The 24687-nt window shown below is 39.1% G+C and overlaps 1 protein-coding gene across 1 annotated transcript in view; it reads right to left on the reverse strand.

Moving 5' to 3' along the window:
- The window catches only part of ABHD12 (abhydrolase domain containing 12, lysophospholipase), an 86276-nt gene that overhangs the window by 25325 nt on the left and 36264 nt on the right, over positions 1–24687 (reverse strand). The window contains exon 2 of the mRNA XM_043604739.1: positions 2575–2699. Coding sequence (XP_043460674.1) covers positions 2575–2699 — 125 coding nt within the window. The remainder of the gene's footprint in view (positions 1–2574; positions 2700–24687) is intronic.

A 24687-nucleotide genomic window follows, 5' to 3' on the forward strand; every position in this document is an offset into this window, starting at 1 on the left:
AAAAAGTTATCTAGACTTCAAGACCACAAATACTGGGTATCACCCAACATCACTGAGATGGAATCATACTTTTGAACCTGAGTATGAAAAGCACATATATTTATATTTATGTGTAGAGACTCAGACAAAAGAGACCGGCAGGAAATATATAAGCAACAAAGTTAACAATTTTCTCAGAATGATTTTCTTTTTCTTCTTTTACTACCATTCAGGGCTTTGCAGTTAATTTTGTTTTTGGAATGATCATATATTTTTTGCTTATGAAATATATTCAAAGTAGAATAATGCCTGAAACCATAGGAGCTAAGCTTTTTCTAAAGCTTATTTATCTGATTTATGAATTTGATTTCAGATAGATTTGGCGTGAAGTTAAGAATATATTCTTGAGGTGCCTGGGTGGCTCAGTCGGGTGAGTGTCCAACTCTAATTTCGGCTCAGGTCATGATCTCAGGGTCATGGGATGGAGCTCTGTGTCAAGGCTCTGTGCAGATCATGGAGGCTGCTTAAGATTCACTCTCTCTCCCTCTGCCCCTCTCCCCAGTCACATGCTCACTCTCTCTCTAAAATAAAAATTAAAAAATATATATATATTCTTTAATCAGGTTCTGAGGCCCAAAAGACTGTTAGACTTCCTTTAGTGTCCAAATTGAAATCCACAGGATCATGATTCACATTTCGAGGAGACAAAAATGGAGGTGCTACTCCAACACTCTAGCCCTCCAGCACCGTGGGGTGAAACTTCCAAAACACTGCAGGGCTACACTCGAGACCCCCACAATCCCACAGAGGAGGTGACCTCACTACCATGCAGCAGACACGTGGAAGGAAAGGGTAAGAGACCAGCATCTCCTTGTGGAGGTGCAGAGGACTGGCCTATGAGAACCCCAAAGTTCTGCTCCACCAACCAAGCAACATCTGTGGGCTGTGTCTAAAGCAGCCCAAATAACTGATTTAAAGAAAATCAATTCAATTCAAATTATTTGCTGGGACCCCACCATGTGGCAAAGGCACCTGCCCAAAGCACCCAGAGGCTTACAGAGTTGGAAAAGTCATTCAATCCTAAGATCTGCCATCAGGGAATATGCAGCCCTATAACTTCATGTTTACATGTAAACTCAAACTCTCTTCTGTGCTGGACCAACCGTGGACATTTAAGAGTTAAAGTCAGAAAAATCAAAGCTCCCTTGATTTTACTATGTTGTTAGTTCTTTTTAAGTTTGTGTTTCTCACACTGGCAAAAACTTAGACAAGATAAATTCCTAGAAACTCAGCTAAGTTTGTTAGAAAAATCAAATGCCTCTTGGCATACAAGTATTTTACACTTATTTTAAGATACCAAGTAAAAACCTTACTTTAGATTTACAAAGTATTAAATATTGACCTTACTATTTCTCTTCCTCCTCCTACTGTTCCTCTCTAGAGCAGAAATGCCCTTTTAGCCAGTGACTTCCAAGTTTCTGCGATTAAATCCATTATAGGCTTAACAACCCTGAACTCGTATGCCCAGGCACCTGCAGAGCTACTATAGAAGAGAGTTCTGGAGTCCTGACACACCTGCCCCCAGTGCCACCCCACTCTCTGAACTTGTCTCAGGCCACAGTCACACAAGAGCCATCTCAACGCCTCCTGCCTGTCCTCCTCCTCATCTTCATGAGCTTCCTCCTCCCTCCACTCTACCAGCAACCCTGCTGCCTCCTCCCACGACATCAGCCCCAGCTTCTCAGCCTCTCCTCCCAAACACACACGGTTTAAACCCACTCTTTGCAAACCAACATAGCTAAAAGCACGCACAGAGCCTGCCTTGACTGGTTTGTGCCACCTACACCTGAGCTGAAGGCCATCACTTACAGAGCACCTGCTGTGTACCAAGCACCAAGTTCTATCCTCAAATTCTAACACCCACAGACCCAACCTCTTCCTTCCTAGCCTCATCTTGTAGGTGTAAAATGATGCTCCTGGAGAGGATTATTCCCAGCAATTATGTACTTGGGAGCCCTCTGCCTTCTGTTTCCTAAACTTGATACTTCTGGTCCTTTCTCCTCCCACTTGCACAAAAGTAAATACACAGCATGAATAAAAACCACACAAGATCCAAGTTAACTCAAGGAGACTACAGCACCCATAAAGTCAGCATATAATTCCATAGAAACCAAAGCATGTCAGGCTAATTTTTGTTGTTTTTTTTTTCCAGAAAAAGTCCTAATTATTTTTTTAAGGTGGTCATCTTTAAGTGGTCATCTTTTCCAAGGACAGTTAACCTCCTAGACTGCACAAGGGGCAAAGCATCTCCAACACAACAGCTTCAGAAGACTCTCCACATTGTTAACACTTTCACCCACTTCAGCTAAAGAAAGACCTCTGCCCATGCAGAAGTCACCTGTGTACACAGATACCAGCCCTGGAGAGTAATTCAGTCACTATAGCAGCCTGTGACCGGGAAGGGGCACAGGGAACTTTCTGGGTAATAGAAATGTTTCTATTTCTCGATCTGGGTGGTAGATATGCAAATATATAAATCATCATGCAAATGAACCCTTACTAAAATTAAAGGCAAAGTGGGCACGTGGTACTTACCAAAATTCAAGAAAATAAGTTTGGCCTGTATTCCAGGACATAGTTTGATGAGAAATGGAATGGCAACATACAACCCCAGAACACAGAGAAGAATCTTCCTCAGTCGGAACCACAGGCCCTTTCTCCTGTAAGAGAAGAGCAGTTAACAGGTCAAAGGCAGCAGGTGCAATTTTGCTCTTTATTAACAGCTTTATCAAAATCACTAACTAAAATCCACACGTAGCTTTCCCCACAAGAATTTTGCCAGTAAGAAGACTAGCCTCCCACCTGCTTTTGTTAAAATAATTATTTTAGGGATGCCTGGGTGGCTCAGTCGGTTAAGCGGCCGACTTCGGCTCAGGTCGTGATCTCGTGGTCTGTGAGTTCGAGCCCCGCATTGGGCTCTGTGCTGACAGCTCGGAGCCTGGAGCCTGTTTCAGATTCTGTGTTTCCCTCTCTCTGACCCTCCCCCATTCATGCTCTGTCTCTCTCTGTCTCAAAAATAAATAAACATTAAAAAAATTTTTTAAAAAATAATAATTATTTTAGACAGTCTTTCAATCTGAGCTTAGAACTCTATTGCAGAGAGATGGTTAGGGTATTTTCTCCTGAAAACCAACGAAAGGTCCTGATGATTTCCTATGCTTGCCCTGGGATCAGAATACAGCACAGACATCAGATCCTTAGCAAGTGCCAAACCTGAAGTCCAATCGTAGCTGCAGCTTCATCTCAGGAGAGTGGCCATCTTGAGGCCGCATGATCACCTTCCTGCAAGGCAGCCACAGGTGTGGGCTGCCCAATGGCTCCTCGTAGGAAGCAAGAACAACAGAACCTGCCCAACCAGGTCCAGGGAGGGAGCAGGAGGCTGACAACAAGACTGTGGCTAACACTGCCTGTCCCTACATTCCAGCCCACGTTCTATGTGGCACCACCTGATGGAGACCCCTTCTCCAGGCACCATGAGCCAGGTCTCCAGACCTCTTCTAAGCCCACTCAGTTCCAAGACTTCCTCATCCTGTTCCCGATGCCTTTTCAAAAATGTCCCTACTCTAGAGATTCTAAACTTCTTGGACTAAGGGTTTCTCAACAACTAAAAACCTGAAGCCCCCAAAGAGATTCTGTTTACATGACTTATATTTATTACTATTTGTCATATGAGAAGTCATCTCATGAGGAGGGTGCCTGGGTGGCTCAGGAGGTTAAATGTCCAACTCTTGATTTCAGCTTGGGTCATGATCTTGTAGTTGTAAGGTCGAGCCCTGCTTCGGGTTCCGTGCTGGGCATGGAGCCTGCTCAGGATTCTCTCTTTCCCTCTCCCTCTGCCCCCACCCCATCCATGCATACTATCTCAAATTAAAAGAAAATCTATTCATGTATCTAACAAGAAATCTATTACATGTTAATATAATTAACATTTTTAATAAAATATTATATTTTCCAATACAAAAACTTTTAGTGAGAAGAGTAGCATTAACATTTTTACAAATTTAAGCCAGACAACTTAATAGAAGACAGATGGATTCCATCTGTTTCTGCAACCAATCTACAGATGATACCACACATCATGTAGCATCTGGAAAACTCAGATAATGAGTGAAAAATGCAAATAACATCTTAGGGTTATTATGAAAATCATTTTGGCTTTGTGGACATTCTTAAAGGATCTTGCAGAGCACCCTTGGGAACTGCTGTTCTTACAAACCAAGTCCAAACCTTAGTGGGGCTGTTTATCTCTGGACTGTTACCAAAATAACTATGTAAGGTGGTTTTAAATATATACCTGGAACTGCTGACACATGCAGTAACACAGATGCATCTCAAAAGCATTCTGCTAAGTTAAATAAGACAGACACAAAAGACTACATTCTGTATAATTCCATTTGTCTAAAATTCTAGAAGGGAGAGGTACCTAGCTGGCTCAGTCAGAACAGTGTGGGACTCTTGATCTAGTAGGGGTCATGGGTTCAAGCCCCATGCTGGGTATAGAGATTGCTTAAAAAAACATTCTAGGGGTGCCTGAGTGGCTCAATAAGCATCCGACTCTTGATTTGGGCTCAGGTCATAATCTTGTGGTTCATGGGTTCGAGCCTTGCATTGGGCTCTGCACTGGCAGTGTGAAGCCTGCTTGGGATTCTCTCTCCCTCTTCTCTGCCCCTCCCCCTCCCCCACTAGTACTCACTTTCTCTCCCTCTCAATAAATAAACTTTAAAACAATTCTAGAAGAGGCATAACTATAGGGACAGAAAAACAGAACAGTGGTAGCTGGAAGGTAGAGGGAGATTGCAAGGGGCATAGGGAACTTTTAGAGTGATTGAAATAATTTTATCTTGATTGTGGTTACACATCTGTATGTGTAAATAATATCTCAATAAAGCTGATGACAAACATGCATATCTGATAATAAAATTCATTCACTCATTCAACTGGTTTAATCAATGCTATTACTGAGTACCTAGCACTCTTTGGGCAGTAGATACTAAGGGCAGCAAAGGAGGGCATCTATATCCATGCTGCACTCCCAGCTCAGCTGGACAGACACAGAGATCTGAGACAGGCACCTGGTGCAAGGTGATCCAACCCAGTCTGGGCTGCCACTGGGCCACTGGGAGGAAACACTTAAGTTAGGAATATAGGAATTAACTAGATGATATGGAAGAACAGTTTAAATGGCGTCTTAAATTCCATTCACAATCTGTCCTTTCAGTGATGACGGGTGTACCACATTGTGGTTAAAGGTGCTGGCTCTGAAGTCAGATGATCTAGTCCAACATCCAAACTAGCACTTAATAGCTGTGCAATCCTGGACAAGTTATTTAACATCTCTGAGCTGTGGTTTCCTCCCTGCACAAAAGGCATAAAAATGGTACCTCCTTCATGAGGCTCCTAGAAGGATTACACAATAATACATGTAGCTTGCATACCTGAGTCCCAGGTCCACAATATAGCTAAGCTGTTATCACCATCTTCTTATTCTCATTAAAGGAAAGAACATAGTGGGCATAGTTAAGGACCCTGAAAAGGAAGGTTGGGCACAATGTGAGAGGTCCAAAGAGGCCAAGAAGAATTCAGGACTTCATTCTGAGAGAAAATGGAGAGCCCATAACAAAGAAAATAGCCTGCAATCAAATGCACAGCCATCAAACACCAGATGCAAAGCTCACGCTTGGGTCCTCTGCTTCAGCCACATTGGCGATTCCTATGTCCCTCACACAATTTGTTCACTCAGCCTCCAGAGCCTGCATAAATCTGCTCAACTGTAAGGTATTCAAGTAGCTCGTAATTTTATGTCCTCAGTGAAAGGAAAGCATATGCCCACACAAAGACTTGATAAAAAAAAACATTCACAGAAGTTTTACTCAAAACAACCACTGAAATAATGCAAATGTCTATCAATGGGTGAATGGATAAACAAACCATAGTTTGTTCTTAGAATGGAACACTACACACACAATAAAAGGAGCTAACTATTAATAACATGCAACCACATGGATGAATCTCAAAATAATTATACTGAGTGAAAGAAGCCCAACAATATTGCCCAGGACACTAGCAGACTGCTGTTTTGATATATCAGTTCACCTAAAAAAGTATTCCTATTCGTTAGTAAAATCAACATTGTATTTTCTGTGCTATTTCAGGATAGTTCTTCTTCATAGATGGTGGCTTTTCATCTTCCTCATATTTTGGAATAGTTTATATAAGATGGAAACTGTTCCTTATAAAGTTAAAAGAATTTATCAAAAAGAAATAAGGATGATATAAACAATGGGGAAAAGATATAATTTACTTCATCTCTTAAGTAATTATTACCTACTTCTTGTGACAATTTTGTTAATTTTCTCAGAAATTCCTTTAGTTGCAATCCTTACTTATTGCTGGTAGTATTGCTATTAATGTACTTACTCCTTGCTAGAAGCATTCCTTGTTCTTGATTACTGATAAGAATGAACATTTCCCACACAGCTGAAGAAAGCATCACCTTCATTTAGCACCTGCACGTGACCTGGTGTAATCACACAGGTCCACCTTTCTCTATGCTGCACCCATCCTCATGAAGAGGAAAAAATTTTGCCATAGCTTGAACAATGATTCAGTATACATGTCTTTAGAGGTTACTCATATTATCAGTACCATAAACAGATAACCAGAAGTACTTGTCAAGAAATAGAAAGGAGCTGTAGAAACAAATATAATGAAGAGACTTAGGATATAGCCCATCAGGGGAGCCTGGGTGGCTCAGTCAGCTAAGTGTCTGACTCTTGATTTCAGCTCAGTTTGTGATCCCAGGGTCATGGGATTAAGCCATGCATCCAGCTCGGCACTGAGCGTGGAGCCTGCTTGGGATTCCTCCCACCCCTTGCCTCTCTTCCCCACTCATGCTCTCTCTCATTCTCTCAAATTAAAAAAAAAAAAAAAAAAAAAAAAAAAGGATATAGCCCATCAGTTGCATTCTTGGGCATTTATTCCAAAGAAATTAAGACTTAATTTCATGCAGGAACTTGTACATGAATGTCTATAGCAGCTCTATTCATAATAGCCCCAACTCAGATATCTTTCAAGAAGTGAATGGATAAACAAACTGTCCATACTGGCCATGGAATACTACATAGCCATAAAAAGGAACGAACTATTGACTGTGCAACAACTTGGATGAACCTGGGAATTATACTGAGCTTAAAAAGTCAATCAATCCCAAAAGGTGACATTTTGTAAGTTCATTTATAAAAATGTTCTTGAAATGACAAAGTGATAGAGATGGAGACAAGACTAGTGGTTGCCTGGGTTTAGGGAGGGGAGGGAGAGGGTGAGGGTGGCAATAAAGGGTAGCACAAAGGAGCCTGGTTGGGTGGGTGGGGGTACAGATGAGTACCTTGATGTGACAGTGGTTCCACAAAGCTACACATGTAATGAGACTGGACAGCATTACACACACACACACACACACACACACACACACACACACACACCCCTGCACACACACGTGTATTTTTAACTGGTGGAATCTGAATAAGCTCTTGGATTGCATCAGTGCCAATCTCCTTAGGCTGATTTTGTACTATGGTTGTGTTATGTTACATCAAATTGAAGAAGGCTGGTGGATGGGAACAGTGGACACCATTGTACATTTCAGTACAATTTCTATGAATCTATAATTATTTCAAAATAAAAAAAAAAGGAAAGCAACCTGTCACAAAATCGAAAAGACAGAAAGTAAAATATAAGTAATCATTAACAAATCTGACCAATCTGCTGGACTTCATGTTACCTCAATCTGTCCAATATTAGCCCCATTTTCACAGAGCACAAAGCAAGTCCCAAGGATTTGAGTAACTTGCCTCCGGACAAGAAGCCTAGCATAGTGTGTGGGGGCAGGCCATGCTGACCTCCCCATGTTCTTCCAGGACTACTGAGGATCACCCATTCCTTCATCCTGGCCTCTCCTTCTGGAGAAGCAGCCCAAACCAGAGGTAAGAGGCCCAGAGTACCCAATGTGCAATCTGGGGTTTTCTCCCAACTAAAGATAGATGTTTCTGACAGGGGACTTTTTAACAAATTATTCTAGAAAGGAACAATTTGTGCAATTTACACCTTTCTGCTGCCTCCTTAGAAGGGTAGATCCTGAAGCAAGACTTGGCTGGACTGGTTGGTAAGGACGTGAGAGGGAGCCAAGACCTGTACCTGAGAGGGAGCGCGGGATGGAAAAAAGCCACAGAAAGGCCAAGGGGTCTGGGCAAGGAAGCCAGGAGCCCAAGGGGAAATGGGGAGGCTACAGGCTGATGTTCAGCTGGTTCCAGCGTGGTCCTGGTGATCAATAGAACACACAGCAGTGAGCCCAGAAATAGAGCCACATAAATACAGTTAACTGATCTTTGAAAGTAATACAATGGGAAATAAAGAGTCTGGTCTACAGATGGTGCTATAATAAGTGGATATCCACATGATACAAAAGGAATCTAGACATAGACTTACACCCTTCACAAAAATGAACTCATAATGGCTCATAGAGCTACATGTACAATGTGAAGCTATCAAATTCCTACAAGATGGCAGAAGAAAACATAAGTGACCTCGGGGGGGTGGTGGTGGTGGTGGTGAAGACTTCTTAGATACCACCTCAAAGGTACAATCCACTAAAGAAACAACTGATAAGTTACACTTTATTCAAATTAAAAACTTCTGCTCTGCCTATGACAGTATTAAGAGAATGACAAGAGAAGCTACAGACTGGGAGAAAATATTTGCAAAAGACACATCTGATAAAAGACTACAGTCTAAAATACACAAAGGATTTTCTTAATTAATTTATTTTTTAATTTATATCCAAGTCAGTTAGCATATAATGCAACAATGATTTCAGGAGTAGATTCCTTAACACCCCTTACCCATTTATCCCATCCCCCCTCCCAGCACCCCTCCAGCACCCCTCTGTTCTCTATATTTTAGAGTTTCTTATGTTTTGTCCCCCTCCCTGTTTCTATATTACTTTTGCTTCCCTTCCCTTATGTTCATCTGCTTTGTATCTTAAGTCCCTCATATGAATGAAGTCATATCATATTTGTCTTTCTCTAATTTTGCTTAGCATAATACCCTCTAGTTCCATCCACATAGTTGCAAATGGCAAGATTTCATTCTTTTTGATTGCCGAGTAATACTCCATTGTATATATATATGTATATACACCACATCTTCATCCATTCATCCATCGATGGATATCTGGGCTCTTTCCATACTTTGGCTATTGTCGATAGCGTGGCTATAAACATTGGGGTGAATGTGCCCCTTTGAAACAGCATACCTGCATCCCTTGGATAGACACCTACTAGTGCAATTGCTGGGTTGTAGGGTAGTTCTATTTTTATTTTTTTGAGGAACCTCCATATGGTATTCTAGAGTGGCTGCACCAACTTGCATTCCCCTCATCAGTGCAAAAGAGATCCTTTTTCTCTGCATCCTCGTCAACATCTGTTGTTGCCTGAGTAGTTAATGTTAGCCATTCTGACAGGTGTGAGGTGGTATCTCGTGGTTTTGATTTGTATTTTCCTGATGATGAATGATGTTGAGCATTTTTTCATGTGTTGGTTGGCCATCTGGATGTCTTCTTTAGAACAGTGTCTATTCATGTCTTTTGCCCATTTCTTCACTGGATTATGTCTTTTTGGGGTATTGAGTTTGATAAGTTCTTTATAGATTTTGGATACTAACCATTTATCTGATATGTCATTTGCAAATATCTTGTCCTATTCCATTGGTTGCCTTTTAGTTTTGCTGATTGTTTCCTTCACTGTGCAGAAGCTTTTCATTTTGATGAGGTCCCAATAGTTCATTTTTGCTTTTGTTTCCCTTGCCTCTGGAGACATGTTGAATAAGAAGTTGCTGCAGCCAAAGTCAAAGAGGTTTTTTCCTGCTTTCTCCTTGAGGATTTTGATGGCTTCCTGTCTTACATTGAGGTCTTTCATTCATCTTGAGTTTATTTTTATGTATGGTGTAAGAAAGTGGTCCAGGTTCATTTTTCTGCATGTTGCTGTCTAGTTTTCCCAGCACCATTTGCTGAAGAGACTGTCTTTATTCCATTGGATATTCTTTCCTGCTTTGTCACAGATTAGTTGGCCATATATTTTGGGTCCATTTCTGGGTTCATTCTCTATTCTGTTCCATTGATCTGAGTGTCTTTTCTTGTGCCAGTGCCATACGGTCTTGATGATTACAGCTTTGTAATACAGCTTGAAGTCTGGGATTGTGATGCCTCCGGCTTTGGTTTTCTTTTTCAAGATTGCTTTGGCTATTCAGGGTCTTTTCTGGTTCTATACAAATGTTAGGACTGTTTTTGCTCTAGCTCTGTGAAGAATGCTGGTGTTATTTTGATAGGGATTGCTACAAAGGACTCTTAATATTTCTCAACAATGAGAAAATAACCCAGTTTGAAAAAGGGCAAGAGACCTGAACCTCATCAAAGAAGGTATACAGATGAGAAGTATGTGAAAAAAGGCTGAACATAATATGTTACTGGGGAATTGTACATTAAAACAATGAGATACCACTATACACATATTACAATGGCCAAAACCCAAAATATGTACGATGCCAAATGCTGGTGAGGACATGAAACAATGGGAACTCTCAATGCTGGCAGGAACACAAAAGGGTTCAGCCTCCTTGGGAGACAGTTTGGCGCTTTCTTAGAAAACTAAATATACTCTTACCATGCCATCTGGCAATCGCACTCCTTGATATTCAGCCAAATGAGTAGAAAATCTAAGTCCACACAAAAACCTGTTCACAAATATTTATAGTAGCTTTATTCATAATTGTTCAAAGCTGGAAACAATGAACATGTCCTCCAGTAGGTAAATGCATACACAAACTGTGGTACAACCAAACAATGGGATGTTACTTAGCCTAAAATGAAATAAGCCACCTAACCATGAAAGGACATAGAGGAAACTTAGTATTACTCAGTAGAACTTAATGTTACTGAGTGAAAGAATCCAATCTGAAAGGACTACATACTGTATGATCACAGCTATATTACACCTTAGAAAAGGCAAAACTATGGAGACAGTAAAAAAATTAGTGGTTGCCAGAGGTTAGCAGGGATGGAAGGATGAACAGGCAGAGCACAGAGGATTTTTAGTGCAGTGAAACTATTCTACCTGACACTACAAATGGTAGGGATATGTCATTACACATTTGTTACAACCTCCAAATGTACAACAAGTTGAACCCTAATGTAAACTATAGACTTTGAGTGATGATGATATGTGACTATAGGCTCATTGACTGTAATAAATGTATTATTGTGGTGTGGGATGTCAGTAGTTGGGGAGGTTGCATGTGTGGGGCAGAGGTATACTGCAAGTGTCTGTACTTCCTGTTCGATTTTGCTGGGAACCTGAAGCTACTCTAAAAACAAAGTTTAAGATAGTCAAACTCATAGAATCAGAATAGAATGGTGGTTGTCAGAGGCTGCAAGGAGAGGGAAATTGGAGATATTAATCAAATGTATCAAGTCTTGGGGCACCTGGGTGGCTCAGTCAGTTAGGCCTCTGACTCTTGATTTCGGCTCAGTTCATGATCTCACAGTTGGTGAGGTTGAGCCCCATGTTGGGTTCTGCGCTAACAGCATACAGCCTCCTTGGGATTCTCTCTCTCTCTCTCTCTCTCTCTCCCTTTCTCTCTGCCCCTCCCCTACTCTTTCTCTCTCTCTCAAAATAAATTAATAAACTTAAAAAAATGCATGAAGTCTCAATCATGCAAGATGATTAAGTTCAAGAGATCTATTACACAACATCACTATACAACATCATCCCTACATGTAGCTAACAATACCACATTGTACACTTCACATCTTAAAAGAATAGATATGTTAAGTGTTTTTATGACAATAAAATAAAATTTAACAATACAGTTGTTGTTTTTTCAAAAATGAACAACAACAAAAATGTTTCTTGTAGCTATCAAGTGTTTCAAGACTCCTCAGGAAACCTGAAACCAAGGATCGGAAATGAGGACAGTTGCAGGAGTGGCAATTAGTGATTACTAACTTTAGATGGAACCAAAAGCAAACAGCACACTAAGAAATTCACAGAACAAAACTATTTCATTTTGAAAACCCATAGCTCTTGTTTTAGAAAATTTATACCATTATTTTAATCAGAAAATTATTGACTTGTAAATAAGTTCTGCAAGAGTCTCATAACTAAACGACGAAGTTTTTATAATCTAGAAATAGAGCCTGTATGGCTTTCATCAAGGTACTCCTCTCTCCCAGACTGCAATGGTTCTCTATCTGCCTGTGAATGCTCCTGGATGGGTCTTTGGGGCATACTTCATTCCTTCTCATCCTGGCAGCTTTTTCTTGTAGAAGACATGAGTTTCTAGATTTCTTTCTTTTCTTTTCTTTCTTTCTCTCTCTCTTTCTTTCTCTTCTTTCTCTTTCTTTCTCTTCTTTCTTTCTCTTTCTTTCTTTCTTCCTTCCTTCCTTCCTTCCTTCCTTCCTTCCTTCCTTCCTTCCTTTCTCTTTTTAATTTGAGAAAGACAGAGAGAGATAGAGGGCATGTGAGCCAGAGACAGGGGGAGAGGGATAGAGAGCGTGAATCCCAAGCAGGCTCCATGTTCAGCACAGAGCCTGATGTGGGGCTTGGTCCCACAGCCTGAAACCATGACTTCAGCAGAAATCAATAGTCAGACGTTTAATTGACTGAGTCACCCATGCACCATGAGTTTCTAGCTTTCTGCAGCTATTTCTTAATATGAATACAGGCACACCTTGCTTTATTGTGCTTCACTTTACTGTGAACAGATAGGAGTTTTTACAAATTTGTGGCAACCCTGCATTGAGCACATTTATTGGTTACATTTTTCCAACAGCATCTGCTCCCTTCATGTCTCTGTGTCACATTTTGGTAAGCCTCACAATTATTTCAGACCTTTTCATTATTATTATATTTGTTATGGTGATCTGTGATCAGTGATTAGGACTTGCTGGAAGCTCAGATGATGGTTAGCAATTTTTAGCAATACAATATTTTTAATTAAGTTACATATATTTTTAGACATAATACTATTATCCACCTAATAGAAAACAGTGTAAACATAACTTTTATACAACTTTAACTTTTACATACACTGGGAAACAAAAAAATTCACTTGATTAGCTTTATTCTTTTTTTTATTACATTTTTTTAATATTTATTTTTTTGAGAGAGAAACAGAGTGAGAACAGGGAAGGGCAGAGAGAAGAGGGAGACACAGAATCCGAAGCGGGCTCTAGGTTCTGAGCTGTCAGCACAGAGCCTGACGCAGGGAATGACCTGAGCCGAAATTGGACACTTAACCGACTGAGCCACCCAGGCTCCAATTAGCTTTATTCTGATATTTGTTTTATTGGTGGTCTAGAACTAAACCTGTAGTATCTCCAAAGTATGCCCGTATTTAATAACTATACATTCTTTTACTACCTGAGAGTATAAGTCCTCATAATGTAATTCCTCTAGATTTTATTTGAATCAGTGCTATGGTCAGGAATAAATCTTGTCAGCAAGTCTGAAAATCTTTTCAAAAGGCATACAGAGAAAAAAAAAGTCTATTACACTTGTATAATTGGCAAGATAAAAATGTTTCCATGTGTAAAAAAAGTTCAAACATAAGAAATACAAAATTGATTAACAAATCCATGAGCTATTTCTTCCAGGAAAAGCAAGAAAAAAAACAGTAAGTTTTGGTCTTGAAAGAGAATATACAAAATTAGGGATCAGAAAAGTGAGATAACCCCAGATGAGAAAATTTCTTTTAATAGACAGTATTTGCTAAGCTAATAGATTTTGTTTTTGTTTTTGTTTTTTTTTTGAGAGAGAGAGAGAGAGAGAGAAAGAGAGAGTGAGCATGTGAGTGGGAGAGGGGCAGAGGAAGAGGGAGAGAGATCTTAAGCAGGCTCCACACTCAGCATGGAGCCCCACATGAGGCTCGATTTCATGATTTCACAACTGTGAGATCATGACCTGAGCTGAAATCAAGACTCGGACACTTCACCAACTGAGCCACCCAGGTGCTCTGAAAGCTAGTAAAATTTTTATAATTCAATGATACAGACTATTTTGTAAGAAAACATAAATAGTGACAATCCACTCAAATTGTGAGGAAAAAAAAAACCAAATAAAACCTATAACCACAGGAGGAACTGGATAAAGCTATCAAAGAATTATGTCCCTGAAGGACATAATGAGCCCAGAAAGACTGACAGGCATTTCCCCCTAACTTTTAAGAAACAGATAATTATCATATCATACCATTAGTGGCAGAACCTGGGAAACCAGAGAGAATGTTCAAAATCAAAACTGGTTTTATTATAATCGACAAATGGAATCAATATAGTACCACAAAGAAAATTACCAATGAATTTCAAAATACTAATAGAGATACAAAAATTCTAGTAGTATAAAAGCAAATTAGGTAGGAATGTAAAATAGTATAGCGGCTATGGAAAAAAAAATGTTAAACACAGAATTATCATATGATCCAGCAATTCCACTCTTGAGCATAGGTACCCAGAAGAATTGAAAACAGGGACTCAAACAAGATTCCTGTAGACCAATGTTTACAGCTACATTGTTTACAACAGCCAAAAGGTGGAAGCAACCCAAGTGTCCATTGACAGATGAATGGATAAACAAAATGTGAAACACACATGCAATGGAATATTATTCAGCCATAAAAAGGAATGAAATCACTATAAACACTGGAAGAGAAAAAATAGTTATCTTCACACAAAATCTAGAAGACTCAACTGAAAAACTATAAAAAGTTAATGAATGAGAAAGTGGTCACTTGCCAAATAGATTCCAATAGCTTTCCTACATACCAGAATTTACAAATTAAAATATGCACTGGAAAAGAAAAAAAAATGACACAGCTGAAAACCTTATTTAATAGTGTCAAAAATCCACTTTGATTGAAATTCACTGAATTCATTTTAGTATGAACTCATGGGCTAACACCTGCAATGTGAAAAACAACTCAATATTCTCATGATGTCAACCTGGGCCAGGGCAGAAACAGGGAGGGACTAGAGAGAAAGCAAGGAGTACAGCTATCCCTGGGTGTGGGAGGAGAAAGTCTTAGATCATTGATGCAGGCTCAGATGCCACCAGGGACCAAGCAGGTAAATGGAAAAACAGGAAGCAGTCTCCTCTCCAATCAGGAGGAGACAGATGTTTTACGCTCTGAAGTAAACTTTATACCATTTCTGGTGGTGATCAGTCCCACCACAGCACTATATAACAGGGCTCCTAGACCTGCTGTGCCCACACCCCTGCAAAGAGGCAGCGTGCAGCCTAGGCACAGGCAGTTGGACGTGTTTCCACTCCTGGCATGAAGAGCAAGCATGCGAGAACTTGAGGACCTGACTTTTGTCTTTCTTTACATGTTTCAGACAATATCTAGACCAGTTGTCTCCCACTCTTTTTGCTGTCTGACCCTCATAAGAATTCTAAAACTGTACTTCTTTGCACATTTTATTTTATTTTTATTTTTTTAAATGTTTATGTATTTGAGAGAAAGAATGCAAGCAGGGGAGGGGCAGAGAGAAAGGGAAAGAATTCCAAGCAGGCTCCATGCTCTTAGAGCAGAGCCTGATGCAGGGCTTGATCTCACGACTATGATATCATGACCTGAGCTGAAATCCAGAGTCAGACACTTAACCCACTGAGCCACTCAGGTGCCCTTTTTATAAAGACTTCTTATTTTTAAGTAATCTCTACAACCAGTGGGTGAGGCTTGAACTCACAACCCAAGAGATCAAGAGTCACAGGCTCCACTGACTGAGCCAGCCAGGCATCCCTCTTTGCACATTTTAAAGTTGACATCTAAAGCTTGTTATAAGTTGGGGCGCATGGGTGGCTCAGTCGGTTGAGCATCTGACTTCAGCTGGAGTCATGATCTTACAGCTGTGGGTTCGAGCCCCACATCGGGGGGGGGCTCTGCTTTGGATTCTGGAGTCTGGAGACTTTGGATTTGGAATCTGCTTTGGATTCTGTGTCTCCCAGTCTCTCTGCCCCTCCCCTGCTCATGCTCTGTCTCTCTCAAAAATAAATAAACATTAAAAAAAAAATAGGGGCACCTGGGTGGCTCAGTCAGTTAAGCATCCAACTTCAGCTCAGGGCATGATCTCACAGTTCGTGGGTTGGAGCCCCACATCTGGCTCTGTGCTGACAGCTCAGAGCATGGGCCCTGCTTCAGATTCTGTGTCTCCCTCTCTCTCTCTGCCCCTCCCCTCCTCGCGCTCTGTCTCTCTCTCTCAAAAACAAACATTAAAAAAAAACTTGTTTAAATAATAAAATAAAATTTGTTATAAGTTTAACAGGGTGCCTGGCTTGCTCAAAGAGTGTGCAACTCCTCATTTGCAGTTGTGAGTTGGAGCCCCATGTTGGGCATAGAGATAGATTACTTACTTACTTACTTAATAAATAAATAAATAAATAAATAAATAAATAAATAATTGTAAGTTTAAAGTTAAGTTTATTTTTTTAAATTTTATTTTTTTTTTTTAATTTATATTTGAGAGAGAGAGAGAGAGAGAGCATGAGCAGGGGAGGGTAGAGAGCCAGAGACAGAATCTGAAGCAGGGTCCAGGTTCTGAGCCGCAAGCTATCAGCACAGAGCCCAATGCAGGGCTTAAACCCACAGCAGTAAGATCATGACCTGAGCCGAAGTCAGATGCTTACCTGATTGAGCCACCCAGGTGCCCCTAAAAGTTAAGTTTAAATAGGATATAAGTTTTGGTACATAGTAAATATTGATGATTTAAAATATACCTCTCTTAAATGTATGCAATAGAACCAAAATACCATATTGACTTAATACCTATTATCATCCCCTCTGAAAATACATGAATACGCTAATTACTAGGTCAGAAACCTGTGGTTTCCTTTTTTACTTGAATTTATATTCCCATTTTGCTTCCCAGAATATTATCCTAATAAGTATATTTTATTCTTTGAACTATTTGTTGATATTCTTATCATATCCCCCTTGAGCAAAAATATGTGTATAAACAGAAATAAAAAAAAACTTAAATATTTCTAGCAATAAGACTCTACATTGAAACTGTTTTGTTCTGGATGGAGTCATCATTACAATTATTAACACACATATTAGTCAAGGTGACAAATATATTTTGACAAATGCACCTAAAATTGAGATGGATTGCAGTACTTTTCCAAGTGCATCGTGCATCTAGATATATTATTACTTACTGACAGAATAAAGGCAGAGGTTAGCATTAATTCTCTTTCTATTTTTGGTTTTTAAAATTGTAAGTGCCAGGGACTTCTTCTCAGTAAATGGGAATGGAAGTTTAGTATTATTGCCACCACTTCTTTTCATTCCTTCAGGGTTATATGCCAAAAATCTTAGAGTGAAAAAAATATATTTTTGATGAACTGGTAGCTCAATTAAGCCCTTTTTAATTTTTGCTGACAGCCAAGAATTTAACACCACTTGACTTGCAAAATAATTTTACGCCATCATTAGAGACATTCACTATTTTTCAGTGTTTACCAAGAGGTGAGCCCTCTTCCCCACTCAGCCTTGATCTCGGTCTGCCTTTAGCAAGGATCCTGAGAAGTCATCTCCTCCACCCTGATATCTGATCAAGCCTCTCATCCCCAACCTTTGATATCTCAGTCCTGGTCCTGCTATTAGCAACAATTAGACCAATTTAGTAAGAATCCCTTCATACTTGACATGTCCTCTTAGTAATTTTCCATCCATTGATCCACTTAACTCTACTCATTGGCTATAAATCCCAAGCTGTCTCCTCAAAAGGGATTCCACACTGGACTGTACATGAAACTGCCTTTCACACCTGGCTTCTCCTTCTGCTTCCTCTATCCCTCCATCCATACCCAGGCCTCTCCCTTCCCACTCTGGCCTCTCACTTCCCTATAGTCACTAGGACCTGCTCTCAAGAGACTCAGAGACCAGCAAAAGCAACCACCCGAGGCTAAAAAGGATTAGAAACAGATTGAATATTTTACCCCCTTGGTTGCGGTTTGGAAACACCTGGACTGCTGCTCAGATTTTTCCAAAAAGCCCCTCACCCAAACTTCCATCTATAGCCAACATTATACATCAGAGGAGATGATAATCTTAAAAGCCTCCTCCACAAATATTATAAAGAGCATTAGCCCTCATATTAAGTAGGTCCCCTTGTTCCATCTCCCAAAACACAATTAATATAAAGCCATGAAGTGGGGCTGAGAACAAACTCTTACATAAGCTAGTGAGTTTTGTATTACTGTATTTATGCCTGACTCATGGCTAGAATTTTAGAATAAAAGCAGTAAGATCTCTCTTTGCATCTGTTGGTATTTTATGTATGTATGTATGTATGTACACATGTTATGTATATGTGATATTTTCCCATCTCCAGATGGTATACCAAATTAAGTTATAAAATCCCTTAAAAGAGCTCTATTCTAATTGACGTAAGAGAAATAAGCACTGATATAAGTTTAAATATTCCTAAAACTCCCAGAAATATAGGAACTAACCCAATGTTTTTCAAGTTTATGTGTAAAGATTAGTTTAATACTGTCAGTTTAATAAAAACAGGTATGTCTTCTGAGTTATCAGCATTAAGTATAATATGAACATACACTGTTATTCCACTTGGGTTTATTTGTCAAATAATCTATCTACTAGATGTTTAAGATCATACCAATTATAAATTCAACCTAAGAAGAAATCATAAGTAAATTTGCAGTACAAATTAATTTTTTGATATCTATCACTTCATGTATATCAAGTGCAGCAATAAAACAAAAAAACATGTATTTAACTTTCTTAGGATTTCTGCTTTTGTAATTTTTTTGGTACCTGCCTAACATGCATGTGTTATAGATAGTTACCAGGGAAATAACTTGATGATGCCTAGCTTTGCTTAATGTCTTATGAAATCTTCATGAACAATCCAAGCAAAATTGTTAAGAACATGTGTGTCAGGTTGATGATATAAGTGAAATAAACATATTATGTATGGGTAGATTTTTTCTAATAATTATTATGTTTTATAATATGTCTGCCTAAAAACAGTTTTGAAAATCTTTTTGGTATGTTGCAACTTTAAGTTATGATAAGTTAAGTAATAAATATTCATTAAATATCTAAATTATTCCTAAATAAGATAAAATACAGGACAATCTTTAAGCATAAATTTAAGTTTTTATACTTTTGCCTGTTTATTTTTATACAGTAAGGAAAAGCTAAAAATATTTAAGTATATTAACAAACATGTCTTTTTGGTCACACTAAAAAACTGTACTGTGAGGAAGCATATACCTATAAAAACTGTGAAATGGTGTATTCATAAAATTTGCCAATCTGCTACAAAATCCTGGTATTTGACAGACAATTCACAATCAACTACATCTTCATTTTCTCTATAAGATCACTAAAATGGCTAAAAATTATGACCATTATATATAAATGAAACTATTAGAAATAATAAGGGTGAAAAGCAACTTTGCATAAAAAGGATACAAGGAACATAGAATGTATTTTTGTTAACAGAAAAAGAGAGTAAATTTTACATTAAAGTAAAACAACTTATTTTTCCCAAATAAGAAAATGGGAGAGCAGGATAAAACCTGAATGTATACAGAGAGTTGTAATTTTGTCAAAAAGGAATTTTATGTTGCATGGCCAAAGCTGGCTAAGACTGGATGAATTTATTTATAAGGTTTAAAAAAAATGAGAAAAAAAAATGAGCTTTAGTATTAACAATACCTGAATGCAAAACTAGAGTTTGGTTTTCTTACTGTTAAAATTTTCTTAGGATGTAAGTGTGGCCTTGACTGTGAAAGGTTTTTCTTTACATTTTAAGTAATCTGCCTAGAAAACAAAGACTCTATGTCTTATCAGAATACTTTCCTGTGTCTTCTTATTATTTTAGACAGCACAAGCAGGAGAGAGGGGTGGAGGGGAAGGGAAGGAGGGAGACAGGGAGAAAGACAGAGAGATAGAGAAAGAAAATCTCAAGCAGGCTCCATGCTCAGTGCAGAGCTTGATGCAGGGCTCCATCCCATGATCCCTGGGATCATGACCTGAGCCAAAAATCAAGAGTCAGATGCTTAACCAACTGAGCTACCCAAACACCTCTCCTGTGCTTTATTTTAATGTTTGTTTGTTTGTTAGTTTATGAGAGAGAGACAGAGACAGAGGCAGAGTGTGAGCAGGGAATGGGCAGAAAGAGGGAGACAGAATTTGAAGCAGTCTCCAAGGCTCTGCACTGTCAGCACAGAGCCTGATGTGGGGCTTGAACCCATGAACTGTGAGATCATGACCTGAGCTGAAGGTGGACGCTTAACAACTGAGCCATCCAGGTGCCCCTCCTGTGCTTTATTTTAATCTTTATCACATCTTTGACTACTACAAATAACCAAGTATTCTTTTGAAACACTTAAGCTGTTACAATCATATTATCATATATTATCTCTTACAGCTACTTTTGAATTTTTATTGTCACTTTGCTTAAGCAAGTAGCTAAATATTACTTCATAGTGACTTTTATGATCCTACTTGGCTAAGTGTTCAAACCTTTTGACATGTCTGCCTTCCCCAAATCAAATCCTAAATAAAATCTTAATCTCAAACTGACTTTGGGATTTCCCAGCGAGTCCCTGGAAAATCACAAAGATTTGTTCTTTATCCTGTAAAAAGAGAGATGTTAAAAATAATTAGTTTTGGGGAACCTGGCTGGTTTAGTCAGTAGAGCATGTGACTCTTGATCTTGGGGTTGTAAATTCAAGCCCTATGTTGGGTACAAAGATTACCTTTTTTTTTTTTTTTTTTTTTTTTTTTTTTTTGAGAAAGAGTGTGAGTAGAGGAGGGGCAGAGAGAGGGGGTCACAGAGAGTCTGGCCACAGGCCTGGCACTGACAGCAGAGAGCCCACAAAATCTTAAAAAAAAATAGGTGTGATATGTTGAGTTGCATAGAAGCATTGTCAAATAAGAAGAAATGTTTAACCTTCCCTAGGTTATATTTATATGAGCAAATATTACTCATATAAGTATTTCAGAAATTGTATATAACTCCTAGAAATGGGTCAATACCCTCGCTATCCATGATATGTCCTGGTATAATGTATAGCTGGCATAAAGTAATGTATATGCCCCGTATAACCAGTCATAACTCTGGTTAAGATTTAAAGTGCTGTTATAGAAATAACCAAATTTCCTTGCCAATTGTTTTTTTTTAATATAATGAGCTTTCATCAGATCTTTAACCGTGCTCATTTTAAGTCTTTTGTCATCCACAGATAGTTGTTTTACACTGATCTCTGCAAGTGTTTGCAATCAGTTACACTTAAGTTTGACTGGAATGATGCATACAATCACATATAACCAGACAGCTTAAAGGAACTAAGGCCTACTTTTTGGAGCCAATGCTTACAAAGCTCTCTTGGAAAAACAGTTCTAGTACCTCACTTAAGTTCCCAGCCTTACTTACAGGTCACTGTCTGCCAGGCCCAAGAACCATACGATATTTGGGGACTTCAAGATGAGAGGAATTCATCCAAATTTACAGGTACTGCAGTTCCTGGCTTGGCCTCCTAGCTTTGAGTGGTTTTTATAAATTTAATCTGAGATTCCTTATAAAAAGTTCCAGCAAAACAAACTTAAAAAGGCCTAGTTATTCAATTGGCATTCCTGCTGCACTTTTGTAAATAACCAAGTCAAATCTAATGAGAACCAAATCACTCTGTAAAGAAAAATCATCTTACTTTGATTTTATCCTTGATCAAAGAAGGAGGTGACTGTATCAAGAAATTTTACGTTTCAACAGAAAACCATGTGGGTTATCAGGTTCTGGTTCTGCTAGTTATCTTGAGGTTTTATTATCTACCCATAAACTGGACTGGATCATGTCACCTTGCACATTTTGTCAGTCCTTACCAAATTCTAAGTTCTTCCAGTTTCCTTCAAAGATTTTATTTTTAAGTAATGTTTCCACCCACCATGGGGCTCGAACTTACAACTCAAGAGTCACATGCTCTACCAACTGAGCCAGCCAGCTAGGCACCACCCTGGTTTCCTTCAATAGCTGGTTACAACCCTCCAATACAACACTTCTGATTTTTTGCCCACCTTCCTGATGTGGGGTGACTGAAAACTATGACCTGGCTACCCAGACCCATATTGGGACTCCAGATTGTTTTGTTGTTTCCCCTTCCCCCAAGGATCAGAAGTCTTGCAAGTTAAAGCCGGTCAACTTGATGTTAGCTCCAAAGGTCTCCTCATCATAACAGGACACAGCATCACCAAAGACATTCACTGCAAACCAGGAAATCCAATGTTGCCACTGCCACCCTTGCTCCACTCCCTAAAAACTGCTTCAAACTCAATGTTTAAAAATCCTCTCAACTGACTGCCCTCTGGGCTAGGACACTGGATTATAATCTGTGCCAGGCAGTAATCTCTGTTTTCTGTTCATTTCCTGGTTCTATGTTCTTCTTTCCTTTGCAGATAGATAAGCTCCATGCTGAGTCTTTTCTCTGCAGCAACCAACCAGCCCCTTGTTTGGCAAACTGTTTGGGAAGTTGCAATGGGGGCCTGATAACCCATCAGAAATGGCGTAAAGGTAACCTCAAAGTGATAACATCTGAGCTACAGTTGATGCAGAAAGGATTATCTGAACTTTCCCTTGCTGACTGGAGCAGAGGTTTACAAGAGTCGGTTGCCACAAATTGTCCCTCCAGAGAGGTATCTAGTCAGGGAGATGATTGACCATGGGCACCAGGACATGCTGAAAAAATTGTGGAAACAAGGCTCATCAGAACCTTCCATCCTATAGAGGTTAATCCTAACCGTTCTCCTTCCTTTATTAAACTAGTATATAAACTTTCTCCCTCTAGCTGTTCAAGAAAGCTTCTTTCTACAGAGTACCCCCATCTGCATAATAAACTTCTCTCCAGCTAATCTGTCTATTGTCAGTTAACTCAAGGCCTGACCATTCAGATCTAAGCTGAGAGAGAAAAGTTTTCTTCTTCTCTGACATGATGAACTCCTTCCAGCACAGACCCTTGTCTTTCATGTTTGCCTAATCAATGCCATGCCTAGTTTGTGTGCCGTGAACCCTGGATCAAAGGATTACTGCCCCTGATCATTAAACAGAAAAACGATCAGAACCACCAGCAACTTCTCTTGGCTCCTGCTGCACATAGAGTTCCACATTTTTTTCTATTCCATAGTTTGTGCTTCCAACCAAGCAACTGCACTGAAAGTTATTCTGGTAATAGTCACTTGCCTGTGTATTAGAATCTTCTGGGAAGTTTACAAAATGCCAGTGCTTAACAAAGCAAGTAACAAAATGGCAATAAATACAAATCTATCATTAATTGCTTTGAATGTAAATGGCTAAATGCTCCAATCAAAAGACAGAGGGGGGACACCTGGGTGGTTCAGTTAGTTAAGCCTCTGACTCTTGACTTCAGCTCAGGTCATGATCTCACTGTTCCTGGATTCAAGCCCCGTGTCAGTCTCTGCACTCATAGTGCAGAGTCTGCTTAAGACTCTCTCTCTTTCTCTCTGTGCCCCTCCCCTGCTTGTGCACCCTCTCTCTCAAAAATAAATAAACATTAAAAAAGGCAGAGTGTGACAAATTGGATAAAAAATAAAAAGACACATCTATATGTTGCCTAAAAGAGGCTCATTTCAGAATGAAAGACACCTGGAAATTGAAAGTGAGGTGATGGAGAAACACCTATCATACAAATGGATGTCAAAAGAAAGCCATGGTAACAATACTTACTTTGGACAAAATAGAGGTAAAACGAAGACTGTAACAAGAGACAAAGAAGACACTATATAGTAATAAAGGGGACAATCCGACAAGAAAATATAACAATTGTTAATATTTGTGCACCCCACATGAAGCACCCAAATACATAAAACAGTTCTAACAAACACAAAGGAACTAATCAAGAATAATACAATAATAGTAGGGGACTTGAACACCCAACTTACATCAATGGACAGATCATCCAAACAGAAAACCAACAAGGAAACAGTGGCTTTGGATGACACACTAAACCAGATAGATTTAACAAACATATTCAAAATGTTCCATCCTAAAACAGCAGAATACACGTTCTTTTCAAGTGTACATGGAACATTCTCTAGAATAGACCACATATTAGTTCACAAAACAAGTCTCAACAAATTAAAAAAGATCGAACTCCTACCACGCATATTTTCTGACCAAAACACTATGAAAATAGAAATCAACCAGAAGAAAAAAATCTGGAAAGACCACAAATACATGGAGGGTAAATGACATGCTACTCAACAATGAATGGGTAAACCAAGAAATCACAGAAGAAATAAAAAATTACATGGAAGCAAATGAAAATGAAAACACAATGATCCCAAACCTTTCAGATGCAGCAAAAGCGGTTCCAAGTCAGAAGTTAAAGCAATACATGTCTACCTCAATAAGCAAGAAAAATCTCAAATAAACAACCTAAACTTATACCTAGAGGAGCTAGAAAAAGAAAAAACAAACAAAACCCAAAACCAGCAGAAGGAAGGGAATAATAAAAATTAGAGCAGAAATAAATGATGTAAAAATTAAAGAAA

This window comes from Prionailurus bengalensis, chromosome A3 (assembly GCF_016509475.1).
Source record: "Prionailurus bengalensis isolate Pbe53 chromosome A3, Fcat_Pben_1.1_paternal_pri, whole genome shotgun sequence".
NCBI lineage: Eukaryota > Metazoa > Chordata > Mammalia > Carnivora > Felidae > Prionailurus > Prionailurus bengalensis.